At 40.6% G+C, this 14,697-nt stretch overlaps 1 protein-coding gene across 1 annotated transcript; it reads right to left on the bottom strand.

The window, feature by feature from the left end:
• Positions 1-5,216: 5,216 nt before the first annotated feature.
• On the bottom strand, positions 5,217-14,342 carry gja4 (gap junction protein alpha 4). The gene is made up of 2 exons (XM_028036907.1): positions 14,058-14,342; positions 5,217-7,793 (listed from the first exon to the last, which is right to left on the bottom strand). Exon 2 carries the CDS (start codon positions 7,782-7,784, stop codon positions 6,663-6,665), a length of 1,122 nt encoding a protein of 373 aa, XP_027892708.1. The 5' UTR covers positions 7,785-7,793; positions 14,058-14,342; the 3' UTR covers positions 5,217-6,662.
• Between the last annotated feature and the right edge of the window lie 355 nt (positions 14,343-14,697).

Below are 14,697 nucleotides of genomic sequence, written 5' to 3'. Positions count from 1 at the left end.
GTCTGCAGCCTTTCTAGTGTGCCAGGATACGTTCTGCTACATTACCCCGCCAGCTTGCGAAATGGGTAGAGATCATGAAGCCCAGACTTCCACTGGCACCACAGTGGTAAATACTGCACTATCTGCAGCCATCTCCAGCTTTTTCGTCTCTGCTCTTATGTTCGCTATCAGCGAAATGGCCCACTCCACTTTGGATGAGACACGTTTGAAGAAGCAATTACCCTAGGCTGGAGGAAGTTTCCATTCAAAAAAAAAAGAACACAAAGTGAAGATGCAGAGGTGGCGCTGGGAGTTACGGCGAGCGCACTGTGTGAAAACTGTGTGTGTCCTCCTGGGAACAATCGGAGGACAGGTCATCCCTCGTAACAATGGCCCTCCGGCTCCTCAGAACGGGACGGCACTGTGGGAACGGAGGGCCGCGGTTCCTGGGAAAGGACGGGGGCGGTAGCTATTGTTCCTGCTGGATGATGGGGATAACGGGTGTGGGTGATGCTGGCTGGTCTTTTTTTATTTCAATCTGCTCAAGGAGGTCCAATCCAACATCCTGAATGGACAGGCTGGAGACTGTGTTCCAAAGTGTCGCATGAACAATAGAGCTGTCTGCCTCCTGGACGGGCACCACATCCTTTTATTAGATACTGTAGCTACACACGCGTGTAGCCACAGTCGTTTTTTTGTGAAGATAATGCTGAATTATTTTCTAAATGTATAGCCTAAAGAATAAACTGCCAGTCGGCCGATGTCAAGTCAGAAAGTGGGCAGATATGTTTGTGTATTTTTGTTGGGAAGCTTTTATTGGAACACAGACATTTATACATCGTATGTCTCTACCAGCTTTGGACATCCTTTATATTACAAATATTACAGAGGCGTAATATTTGTCGTCATTCTTTTTTGTGGGATCAAAAAAGACAGATCCCACATTCAAAAAATGGGGGATCTTTGATCCAAGCTCTGATTGGATCAAGCTCCAATCAGGAGCTTGATCTGATTCATCCAATCAGATCAAGCTCTGATTGGCTGAAGAATCAAGATTTTAAAAAAATCAAATAAAAAATAACTCTAAAATACTTATTCTGGAAGATAATCTCAACTGGATGTAGGGCTGGAAATATGCTTTGATCTGAAATATTTCATTGTAACTCTTTTTGTTTGATGAAAGTCAAAATGCTTTGTTCTTTCTGGTCTATCTATTTTAAGTTTGTTCAATGATTTGTGAGAATTTTCTCTATATTTTGAGGATTGTTCTGTTGGAAACAAAGACTAACATTCTTGACTGACTTGATTTTTGCTAAATAATAATAATAAGGCCCATATTACAGTTGATGTGTTCATATTTACCTGAAAATTGTGAAAGCCAACAACATCTTACCAATGAAGAAAACTAGCTATAGCACTCATTGATAACTTAAGTCAAAATTAAATAGATACAGCCACTCCTCCAGCAAAATAACATTCCTTCTTACATGCCAACTTTTTGCAAAAAAATACTATTTACTTCAAGAGATTTCTTTGTTTTTCATCTTATCTAATTACTATCCAAGCAACTTAATAGCACGTGATCCTTGCCTTTGTAAACAAAACACAAGAAACCATATCTTAAAGGAGCATTACACTGTAAAGCTAGCTGAAAATTGCTCGTTAGTGTACTATTTTTTTTTAACTAATTCACAATGCAAGTGTGAATTAGGGCTGGCAGAAAAAGAGCACTGATGTAATTCTAGTGTTTACCAGGAAAAGGGCTGGTAGGGGAACACTTCCACTTAAGCGTATTACAAATTAATCATTGCTTACCTAATCTGAAAGTGCTCCAGCAGAATATTCGGATCCTAGATGCGCCCGAGAGTCATAATTACAAGCACATTATAGTCTACTGGCGCAACACGGCTTTGAATTTTAAAACGAGGTACGCAGGTTTTGCCTCCCCACTCTCCCCCCCTAAAGTGTTCCCTTTTTGCAATAAGTTATTCCTACACATTAAAACGGTAATTATTTGCAGATGTTAACACTTCAAGCTACAGCGCCTTGCAAAAGTATCCTTGGCCGTTGCATCTTTTCACATTTTCCAAAGGTGCAACAACAAAAACAATGTCTTTCATTGAGATTCTGGGGCAGACCAGCAGAAAGTAGTGCAACTACAACTACAGCCTTTGGTGAGCATACACAGGGGAACAAAAAGCAAAATAATACCGGGATACCCACCACAGCACCATTGTCATGTGAAACAATCCCTGACCACCAATGCCCCCAGGGAGCAACAATACTGGAAAAGGAAACAGATACAGACTCACTTCCTGTCCCAGCAGTTAAATTTGGATATCGGCGACAGCCTTTTCAGTTTGTTTTTGCATGGAAGGCACGGTGCACGGACGGGAGATTGTTATGGATACGGACAAATCCGTTCTCGTGCGTTGTTTGAACGGATGTCAAGGCAAACAAAAGGAGTTGGCACACGTCTTGCCTTTTCCTCAAATGAGCTCTGCGCAGCGTAAACAATAAATCATAGAGAGCGGCCCCATGTAATGCCACAGAGCCCAAGCTCCGACTTGATCCAAAAATACAGATTTTGCATAACTTTCCTGACCTTGTCCACCCTGCAGCTGCTATTTGAAGGCCAGTTGGGTCCTTGCGGATCAGGAAAATTTTGAGTTTTTGAGGTCGAATCATGTCGGCCCTTCCTGAGTTCGCGAGGTCGCGTTTTTACCTAACCACTACAGCCTTCAGAAATGAGTAGAACCTTTAGTTTGTATGGCAAGTAGGAATAATGACACCTACTGTATATAATGTTGTATACATTATGTTTCAGCAATGCCCCTGTGTAAATTCTTGAGATTGTGATTCACTATATCACAAGTATTAATGTATATTACTGGAATTTTAAGTGACCAACACAAAAAATGAAAAGAAAAAGTTTAAAGATAAACAATAAAGGACATCTGCAAATATCAATGCCCACGTTTTTTCCTTGAATTATTTGTTCAATTTAAGTATGGTTAAATAATGTCCTAAGTCTTTAAAATAAGCCTTACTTAACCTTAAAGCAGCGCAATTCAGTTGAAGCTTATTTGATCAAGGACGGCACATTAAACTGTTGCATGTTGAAAACAAAGCAACTGTTGTTTTGTCTGTAGGTTTTCTAGCCACAGACTAATTTTCTAACCCAGAACCTTCTTTTGGACCTTTTTTTTAAAAGACAGCAAAGTTAAAAATGAAAAATTCCTGTCACACACAGAGACACACAAACACACCCACACACCGACACTTGCACTAAATTTATGACTAATTACATGAAAAACATGAAAATGCATATTACATAAATCTCCTCAACAACGTAAGCTGGTATACGTCGATGTTCACATATCCGTTTTTGTCTTAGCCATTGTTTCACCTGGGAATTAAAACGCTTTAAAATCTGTTACCATTTTTGATGTTAACAGACTCTTCCCATCAAACCTGTTTGATCTTTTACAGTTTTGCAAAAAGAACAAGCAGAAATCTTGCCTGGTAGAGACATACTGCAAAGAAAGTTAAAGTTCTGAGTGGCGGTTGTGAAAAGGTGGTTCTACAAAATGTTGACTTGCACAGGTTAAGTAAAAGTGCCCTCCAGGCGTTTGCTTTTTGTGTTTCGGAAATGAAACCAGGTATGCTGTTCCTTTCACTTCACAAGAACTGATTTGTTTTTTTAAAAGAAAAAAAATGGGCTTCATTTATTTTCGTTGGATAAATTGAGGAAGTGGATCCACTGTGACTCCAACAATGTCAGGAAGTAGAGTCACAGTGGCATCTGAACTCAGATGTTCCCATGGAATAACTTTATGGATATTTGCTGAAAAAGTTGACTTTAGTTTGTAAATTTTTCACAGTTGTACACAAGCAGAAGTCTCTGTTTTATTAGTTTTTTCTAAGGCACTCCTTACACATTTTTGCCCTGAACGATTGCATTGATGAGGGGAAACAGTCTAGACAAAGTAGATAATCAAACCAGTGATGGCTGTGAAGCTTTATTAATGCCCCATTGTTCTGAAGGAGGAACCAAGCCCTTTCTAGACACTCGTAGTGGGTTTTGAAGTTTCTTAGACTTGTCAGATCAAGAGTCACTTCAGTCAACCTGAAAGTTACTGAACAGTAGTGGAATGTTTAGTCTGTGAAAAAGAATAGAAGGCGCCCATTATTTTGTTCTGGTTTGTAATCTGTAAGTACAGATGATGCAAAAAGCTCGTCTGCAGATTTGCTGCTGGCTTCGCCTGGCACCGGCAGGTCGCCCTCCGCAATGTGTTCCTTGACCCCTATGGCTTTTCGCTGAAAACACAGAGGCCGACGCATGCGCCCACAATGGAAAGTGGAGATAACAGAACCGCTCGCAAATGCCAGAAGATTTCGAACACGCGGCAGGGACTGAACCCGGTAGCCGTTGCTGCCTCAGCGGTACGTGCAAATTTGTCCCCAACAAGGGCGTGTGATTAAAAAAAAACAAAACCACATTCCTCCAAAGGTTGAGGCGTCTCATTCCTATCGTTATTGGAAGAGAAAATTTTGGTAACCCACAGGGAAATAAATGATTTCACTGTTCCAGTTTTTTTTCTTTTTTGACCGCTCCTAAAGTCGAAGCTGTTCCACAAACCAGGTTCCCTTAAAGTTTTCTATTAACCCCTTTTCCTGCCATAAAAATCGCTTATCATCGCACCCACTGGTAATGGAGGCGGCATATACTGCTGAAAAGAAATATCACCTTAATGTATCAGAACCCAAGCAAGAACTTTTGTTGAAGGCGCTGACTTCTGGGTTTTATCAGTTGCTCTACATGAGAAAGGAAGAAAAAAAAGCATTAACAGCCCGACTTCTCCAGGGGAAATTAAATAGAGCACATAGCGCCGCTACGGCTTGTGCAGGCTTATGGTGCCGGATGAGTGATGCTCTCTTTTCACTGCGAAGCCATAACCCCCTGATTAGAAAACAGACATTAAATCAAAGTTATTTCCCTCCACTGGTTTCCTTGGCAAGCTGCACTGATGATATCGTGAAATACTCTTCCATATCTTTGTTTCTATTATTTATCCTGCTGGCATGAGGGATTCATTTTCTCTGCGTTGCAACAATGCTTGGATGGCATAAAGTGTATTGTTGGACAAGGAAACAATGGCAAATAAAAAATCTCATTCTGTAAAATGTGATGGGTGGGGGGTGGGGGGACATAAACAAAAAAGATCAACTTGAACTTCAGAAGTGAATAAATGGTACAAAATTGTGTCCCTTAGACTTTATTATGAACTGACATCAAAAATGATGAATAATTCTTGTTTTTTTGTTTCAAACAATAATAAATATTATGGCCAGGATTGCTTTACAACACCATAAAAATTACATTTAAATACATTTGTCCAAATATTCAACCACTCCCTTTCACTGAATTTGTACATTTCTGTACCGCTTTTTGTCCATTCAATGGGCAATTACTGGATTTGAGGTCCATAGAACAAAAGCAAAAAACCTTTTTGGCATTGTATTGTTCTGCAACCTCAAACTTCACTGTATTTTATTAGGAATAAATGAGACAGACCTACGTATAAGAAAGCATAAATGTGATGTTAACAAACAGGATATGTGGTTTTTATTACCCTGAACACACCACCACATTTTGAAACACGGTGTTTATAGCCTTATGCTGTGGGAGTGCTCGTCTGACAAATAGATGGTGCTAAACACATTGAAATCCTGGAGAAAACCCTGTAGGACACTGAAAAAGATCTCCGCAAGCATGACACTCCCACCGCCTTGTTTTGCTATGGGGTTGCTGTGTTCAGTGTAATCAAAACTGCATAGTTTTTTTTTCTTCTACATGTTGGTCAAATCAATAAAATCCCAACATTGACGTTTGTGGTTGTCAAACAACAAATTGCGAAGAGCTGTATTTTTGGACGGCTCTGCAGCTATTGCTTATTGACGTTTCCAGCTGTAGGTTCACATTAATGCCATCGCACGCAGCGCGGTTACTTCCTCTAGTCTCTTCATAGCTGAAATGCTATGGTCACCGTTACTGTTGCTCCATCCCACAAATCCCAATCTTTTGGCTTCTCTTCCCACTCCCCACATCGCCTTCCAAGGCCACATCTCCAACTTTTGATTGACCGGAACTCACTGGGCGAAAGGAGACAAGCATATTGTGTGCGTGCATGCATGCGTGCCTTCATCCACGCCGCAATTATCCTTCTGGGAGCCGAGCGGGGTCCAGAGACCAGTGCATTCCACAGAGAGCACAAATCCATTAGGAAAGAGCAAAGTTCCAGAAGACTCTTGGGGTTTCAGTGCAAATCTCAGAAGCGTACGTTTAAATCTAAATTTCCTTGCATAAACACTTAGTAGCTCCCTTTGCCAGACCCCTCGGCTTGTTTTTTCCACATCACTTTGCTATTAAACCTAGCAGGAAGGCATCTTATGACTTAAATCTCATTATGGAGTCACATTTTTATTTCGCCATTGGCAGTGTTCTCAAAATGCTTCATTTTGAATAGATTTATCAAAAAAAAAAACAACCTGCAAATGTCTGTGCCTCTGAGGCATGGAGTTCACAGTGCAGTGGTTGTTATACTGCTTTCCTTCAAACTGTGCACTCCTATTTGTTAAGTGTCATGTGCAGAAACGTCAAAAACCAAAGGAAGCTACCGTCAAACATATTGTTTCTGGTTTTTTGCATGTCCCTTATGGGCACCTTTCACATCCGTCCCTGTTTGATCTGAATGTTTTGAATGACTGCATCGTTTGGAACTTGCTTTTCCAGTGGATTTCATGCAGTTCATGTAGCTTGGAAGCAAGTTATCCCCGGTCTCTCCTGCATCCCAGTTCACTTCTATTACCGTTTCAGCGTAGCTTTCACAGGGGTTGCCCGGTAATTTTGCCTCCCTACCCTTTGTGGGGATGCTGATGTCCCTGCCGGTGTTATAAACCTGGGGCGTCTCCATTCGTAGGGCTGGAGTTACTTGTACCTGCTCTCTTAGAGGTAGGCAATCCTCATCCCACTTCTCTAGGCGATAGGAAAAGGCTAGGCTCAATAGATGGATGAGTTCAATCAGGTTGAGCAAAAGGGAGATGCCGGCTATCACCTGAGCGTAGACGGTGAAGATGGTCTTCTCCGTGGGCCGAGAGACAAAGCAGTCCACCGTATGAGGACACGGGAATCTCGTGCATTCAAACTTGGCTGCAATAAAGAAGCCGTCATAAAGGAACCAAAGTCCAGCGATAAATCCCGCCTCCAAGAAGACCTTTAGGAGGATGCTGAATGCATATGCCCTCAGAAGCCTCCCTTTCAGTTTCGGAGCTTCAGCAGATGCCTTTTTAGGCGCTATCCTTTTCCCACCACAGTTTTCTTTCTCTTTCTGCTCTGCAATTTCTTTAGTCACACTGGCGTCCTCCCTTTCTTTCACAGTTTCACATTTTTTACTCCCACTTTCACCTTTGCCCTCTTGGGCTTTTGGGTCCTTCCCACCTCTGATGGCCACGTATCCATAATAGAAGATGGAAGGAGTCGAGACAAAGATGACCTGGAGGACAAAGTAGCGGAAGTGGGATATGGGGAAGGCTTTGTCGTAGCACACAGAAGTGCAGCCGGGCTGCTTCGTGTTGCAGACGAAGTCGGCTTGCTCGTCATCCCACGCCGATTCAGCAGCTGTTCCCAGTACCAGAATGCGAAACAGGAAGAGTACGGTGAGCCAGATCCGGCCAATAGCAGTTGAGTACTCTTGGCCCTCCTCCAGCAGGTGTTCCAGGAAGGACCAGTCAGCTCTGGACATCCTCTGCTCCTGAGAGGGACAGATTATAGATAGGAGGCAATGAGACACATTAGAAAATCAAAACCAAATGTTACCTGAAAATGTACTGAAAGAAGATACTTTTTAAAGCAGGAAAAATGTATATTTTTTCAATTAAAATTTCTTTAGCCAATTCCCCGCAGAGATAATGTTACCAACCATGGGAATTATATATTCCCATATTGTGTTGTTTTTAACTATGTCTTTGTACTGGCAGTATATTTCCAGAGCTGCATTGAGTTATTCGGTTGTACATATAAGTTCAAACATAGGCATACTACTAATATTCGGATAAGTGCTGCCATTGCTAAAACTACAGGCAGACTAGAACAGCGCAGAAAATTTACATCATCATTCGCAACTTCTCCTGTTTGCTGATTGGCCCGGTTGAAATTCACTTGTAGAATTTCAAGTGAATGGGAGAAATCTCAGTCTGAGCTGTAAAGAGAGATTAGAATTGTACAGAATAACGCAGAAAGGCGATGGCCATTGTAGGATGCTACAAACCTAGCCATGCTAGGCCAATCTACAAACCGGAATCTTAATATTATGATTATCCCTTAAAAAAACTGATGTGTGTTTGGGATCTTTGTCCTGTCAGAACACCCAACTGTGACCAAGTTTCAACCATCTAAATACAAAACTCCTCTTGACAGCGAACCAGACCCTCTGCATGATAATAGCTCTTTTTAAGTCCGCCTGCTAAGTCAAACCAGGTAATGGGGACAAGACGTCCTGGTTATATATAACTGTGGTTACCGTGACTGAGATCCAAAGTTTATGTATAATGATTTAATTTATTTTTTTTTTACAACTTTTCCATTTCATTTGTTAAGGACAGCGACTCAAACCAGTCATTTCCAGTTTTATATCTGTAACTGAGCACATTTGCCGAAAAAGCACCGAAAAAATGGTTTAAGAGGGATCATAAAACTCTGGCATCAACGCACAATTGGCAAAGCAAACTGCATGTACTGACAGCATAGTTTGTCACTCTAATATAACTTCATAAGTTGAAAGCAGAAGAAAGATATAAAAAAAACGTTGTCTGAGAGCTGCAGGTTGCAGCTGTATCAGACCGGCAACCTATCTAGGGATTTAAAAGAACTCTTTGGCTGGCCCAAGCTCACTTTAATCTGGGAAAGTTGCTTTGATGATCTTGCGACCGACTGTGTTACAGCCGTTTGTTTTACCAGTGACATGAACTGTGTCGTATCAACATCCTTCAGCCTGTGGCTGTTCCTTCTCTTGAAGCCAAGATTTCCATAATTTCAGGGCAACAAGTGCTTTGAATTGAGAGAATGTTTCACAATGGGCTAAATCTAAATCTACTCTCCACCTGTTTATTTTCACTAAGCTTGTCTATTTTTCCAGTGTAAAAAGGATCACTGGGCAAAAGTAAGAGTGCTCACTTTAGCGTTTCTTTTTCCGATTACCAGTAAGCGGCCATATGTCCTTTCAACAAATTTCCACAAGAAGAGGCTTTCCACATAGAGAGCAATTTGCTTTGTATACAATGACTGGCTGTGACATCATCTATACACAAAGCTGTGAAAAAAGGTTTTGCTCCTTTCACATTTCTGCTGTTTTTGCTTTTATGTCACACAAGTTTCATACCTTAAACCTTCATACCTTAAAGGGGCAGTATCATGTAAAATTGACTTTGTTACAATGTCATTCCCTCATCGAAAGCACGTGTGGAGTGTTGCCTTGATTCTTTCATGCACGTTTGAGAACTCCCTTAATCTCCATGGCAACCATTCAGCTGTGAAAAACACCTTGCGTGGCTTTTGAGGACAAAGCTCCCCTTCTGAGCTGTGGCTTCTTAGCCACCAAGCTTCCACCACACAGAGCAGCCCGAGTCGCAACGCCTCAGCTCAGCTCCTTCAGACTAGCCAGCAGCAGTTAGCAAACAACTGGCAGGACTGCGCATCTGCTGAGCTCGTTATACGAGCTGCTTCTCAGTGCAACGCTGGGAAAAAACATTGCTAAAGAGTTAATAGAGGAGCACTGTTGTGAGACGAAGGCCCAATTTGAAGGCGTTAAAGCAGAAAGTCACATTTCTTTTAAGGCATATAGCATCTTTATAACTGAAGTTAACATAGTTACATGATTATGCTATAAAACGGTGCTATGTTCCTGGAAAACACATAATGCTCCGCATTTAAAGGCACACAAACTATTGGAAGGAATATAAAAGACATGTGGAGCACGGGAATGCAGAGTGCCAAAATGAAAAGCTCACTTTCTTTACAAAGACTGTTTAAGAACCCCAGAGACTGAGAATCCCTTCATTACTGGAACCCCTGGAGTCGTTGTGTGGGGGATGTTCTACCGCAACAAGGACCGGGTTACAAGTTATACAGAGCAACCCATTCAACATTGTTCAGAACCCCCCCATGCTGGAGCAAAGTTCAAAGAATACAACGCTTACAGGTAATGAGGGACATAAAAACTGACACAGTAAAGCCCCCAAAAGGTAATGGCTCTAAGTTTAATTTGTGGAGAGGAAAAAAAAAGTCTGTTTTTGCTGTTTAATTGGGTAAAACAACATACACCAAATGCATAGATTCTGAAATGCATTTGAAAACATTCCAACTCATGGCTATTTTTACAGCATGCAAAACTTTCCAGTGCATTTTTTTTTCCCAAAGAGGTTCTAATGTGGTTCCTAAATCCTGACTACGTGTGGGGTGAAGACAAACTTTAAAACCATGGACAGTGAGAGCTTTTTTGGACTAATCTCAGAGTGGGGGGCAGATGAAATTAGATTAAGCAATTAGATGTAAGTGGACAATATCCTTTTACATGCAAGATGTGTTGCATTTGTTGCTGCAGCTTAATTTTAAGGGCACGCAGCCCAGCTGCGCCGCGAGGACTGGCTTGAAAATGTACCAATTACATTTTAATTGGTACATTTTATTTCCATGACAGAATTCTCACCGGTTTTTGAGAAAAGGAAAAGAAAAAAAACAACAAAAAAGCGGCGCGTTGTTTTATCCTGTAAGTAACAAACGAGCTAATTTTCTCCAACCTTTTCAGCATAATGGTTCCTTCTTCACGAAAGAGCGTGTGTCTGGCGGCGGTTCCCTTATTAGTTCTTCCATGAGCTCACGCTGTTCTGAGGGGGCTCCGGGCCCTCATCATCGAAATGCAGAGGAGTAAGGCTTCCATACACTAACAAAACAACTAAAACAAAAACATATGGCGCTAAACTTAGCATTTTATTTGAGCAGGATTAGGGCGCGCTGCAACTGTTTACGACGAAACTTTGAAGGACCCGTCCAAAGAGAGGCCGTTATCCCTTTTTACAGAACACGACTACTAGCTGTTTATGCGTTTGGTGTATTAGGTAATAAGAGTAAGCAATGTGTAACGCGGCGCACTGTGGCTGAATTCAATAAAGTATCGTCCTGACCTGTGAGGATGTTAGGAAATGGAGGATGTTGGACATTGTCGAATGACACAGCGGCTTGCTCAAAGGGCAACACACGCACGCGCCTACACGCACACACACACACCCCCACACACACACATCTGAATAAACATCCTGTGTGGGAGAGATCAGACTTTGCTGTGATGCTTGTCTATTTGTTTATGCTATTAATGTTTTTATGTTGTTTCTTCCATCTCAGGGAAGAAATAACTCTTCATATGTGAAAATAAAAACTCCTATGACAGGATGAGGATACAATGGGCTGCCAAGCAACTCGGAGACGATAATGGCGTAGTAACTTTGCTGTTTCTGGGAAAATTCACGTGAGGAATTTGCTGACAATGTACCTTTGAGTGGGCTGGTATGATGACCTCACAGTATAAGAAGCCCAAATGAAAATATTATAGTATCACTGAGTTAACACAAAATTAAAGTGTAAAGTGATCCTGCTGCTACTGAAAGTATATAAAATATTTATTTTTGCTCTTACAATAAAACTTATTTATTGTTTTGATGTGCTACATCAGTAAAAGTGATATCATTTCTTTTGTTTGAGTACCATTATAGAATGAACTGTCACACACCTTAATATTGACACTACAGTATATCCATTTAAACATCTTTGTTTTTAGTTGCTCCCTATATTTATGGTATTCACAACTTCAATTTACTATCTAAAAAAAAAAATTCCCAGAAAAGAATCCCAAAATAAGCCACAAGTAAATAGTACCATCTAAACCAGGGGTCTCAAACTCCAGTCCTCCAGGGCCGCAGACCTACAGTTTTTAGATGTGCCACAGGTACAAAACACTGGAATGAAATGGCTTAATTACCTCCTCCTTGTGTAGATCAGTTCTCCAGAACCTTGCTAATGACCTAATTATTCTATTCAGGTGTGGTGCAGCAGAGGCACATCTAAAAGTTGCAGGACTGCGGCCCTCGAGGACTGGAGTTTGAGACCCCTGATCTAAACTAACTGAGTAGCAGTGTGTAGCAACAGGTGGGGGAGGGGACAGATGGCCATGATCTAAAAAGCTGGAGAAAATGTACCTGTAGCACTTTCTCTAGCTTCCAGTTAAATGACTTGAAGCTGTTGGGGCTCAGCAGTTTTGTAATCTTTTTCAAACACCTCCAGAAAACTTGAAACACTTTAATGATTCTGATAAATAATGAATGTGGTATGTGGTGAGTAAGTGACACACAGCGGTGTTGGTGATGTTGCTTTAACCCTTTCATGCATGAATTATGATCCTTAGTGTCAGAATTTTTTTTCCATTTTTAAAAAAATGTTTCTTAAGGCATAAAAAAAGGTAGGAAATTTTTTTTGTAAAAATAATTTATTTTTTATTTTTATGTGATCAATTGTAATTTTGTCCAAAAACAAAGTTGTTATTTGAAAAATACATCAGTAATATTGTTCCTTAGGGATTATCTGATGTCACAATTTTTTTTTTACTTGCAAGAGTCGTCTACAGTAGAAGGAGGGACCGGGTCGGTTCTCATGCTTTTTTGTCTGTCGGCCATATTGTATTTAAGAAAATTAATTTCTTGCATTTGCAGCTGATGGCCAGTAGTTGATGGTATATTTTATGATGCATTAGTGTCCACTTCAGTGGTCTGTGTGCATTTATAACATAAAAATCCACAGGAAGCACAAGAAAATGGCTTTTAGATAGCTGTCCACTGTAGTGACCACTATGCATGAAAGGGTTAAAATTACGCTCCATTACACAACATGATGACAGTTCCTCCTACAATAAAAGCAATAAAAATGTGTAGGAAATTGCCTGCTGGAATGCTTCTATTGACTGATGTTTAATTGTAAGCAATGGAAAGGAGACAGTTGTAAACACATCAGTAACAATCCTGGTCAAAAGATAAATGACATACAAATCTAAGTGCTGACAAAGTCTATATTTCTGTATTATTATTTCTTGCACCCACAACCAAACGTCCGGTCACTCCAGGCACATTTTCTGTCATTTTAAAAGGTTAATATTAAACTGTAGAAACATTCTGATGTATAGGCTTAGGCAGATTTGGAGCCTCAATTGTTTCTTGTTTCGGTCTTACAAACGTCTCTGGTTTAATATTACAGTTAAAAACACAGCATGGCAAAAGTTCATCTTACAACAACAACAAAAAAACCCATGTAAAAACAAATCTTCCGGCTGCTTCTAGGTTTTACACAAAACAAAATTATTTGTAGGTTATTCTAGGAATGGTGCATTTGCACACGTACACCAAAGTAAATAAGCTGGTCAGAAATTGAAATAAAAATTACAGTGTGCGCCTTACTTTCTTTTTGACATCTCTCTAAAAGGATTAAAGTCAGTGATAGAAAATGTTAGTTTTGAAAGCACCGCTTTTTTGGAAAACTTTGCGCATGTTCATACCAGTAGCGTAGTTCCCAAACTGTATTTTTAAAAAAGTCAAGTTTTGATCAATCACCAAAAAGCCACATAACAACTAAGAGCCTGGCTCAACTCAGAAAACGGCAGCAATAATGAACAGAACGAGGGCTTTGAAACCAGTCAACTCTAAATTAACTTCTGTTGAAACTTTCACATTTCCTAAAGGGATTGAAATAAGATCAATGTCACCTATTACAATGAGATAAATAAAAATAAAAAAAACACCTACTGGAATTATCCTTAAAAAAGCAAAAATGAAACCTTTACCTGCCACTGTAAACACAAACCAGAACATTTATTCAGTCACGATAAAAGAGACTTCACACTTCATAATGCTCTCATAATTCCATCCGTATTCATTTTTTTAAATTTTTTTTTTCCCCTTATCCAGGTGAACCTTCTTACCTTTCTCTCTCTTAAGGCGGCTTGTGTCTCCTCGCCGGTTCCGAGTCGCTCTGCTGATGTTACGCCGCTTGAAAGTGTGCGCTGCCTCCTTTACAAAGATCCGCCGTAATCGGAAAAAAGTGGGGAGAACTTTCCCATGCCCGCTGCTCTTCCCCTCTCCGCTCGGGCCCTCCCTCAGGAACTCCGTCCAGGAAACGTGATGCATGGACCCAGAGCGGTTCTGGGTAGCTGCGTCCCGACGCTCGAGCTCTGACCCTGTTGGATGAAGGCGCGCCGTCAGCGCGCGCGATGATTGCGCGGCGGGGCAAAAGCCGCCTGTTGCGCTTTAGTTTAACTTTGGAGGCTCGCGGTCACTGAAGATAAAACGGAAGCACGAATGAAAGATTATTATTAATAATAATAATAATAATAATAATAATAATAATAATAATAATAATAATAAATTAGCTTAAAATAAACCGATAGACTTATTATTATTATTACTACTATTACAAAAATAGAAAGCCATTTATCCTAATCAACATTTGAGCATCTGGATTTATGGCTGGAATGAAAACAGCGTTGTTGTTGTTTTTAGGATTTTTATCTCACATCTGCACGTAAATGACTCGACGTAATCTGCTGTGTTTCCTATAATTAG

This window comes from Xiphophorus couchianus, chromosome 13 (genome assembly GCF_001444195.1).
Source record: "Xiphophorus couchianus chromosome 13, X_couchianus-1.0, whole genome shotgun sequence".
NCBI classification, from domain to species: Eukaryota; Metazoa; Chordata; class Actinopteri; order Cyprinodontiformes; family Poeciliidae; genus Xiphophorus; species Xiphophorus couchianus.
Note: the sequence above shows the minus strand (reverse complement) of the source record. Positions and strands in the feature narration are given on the sequence as shown.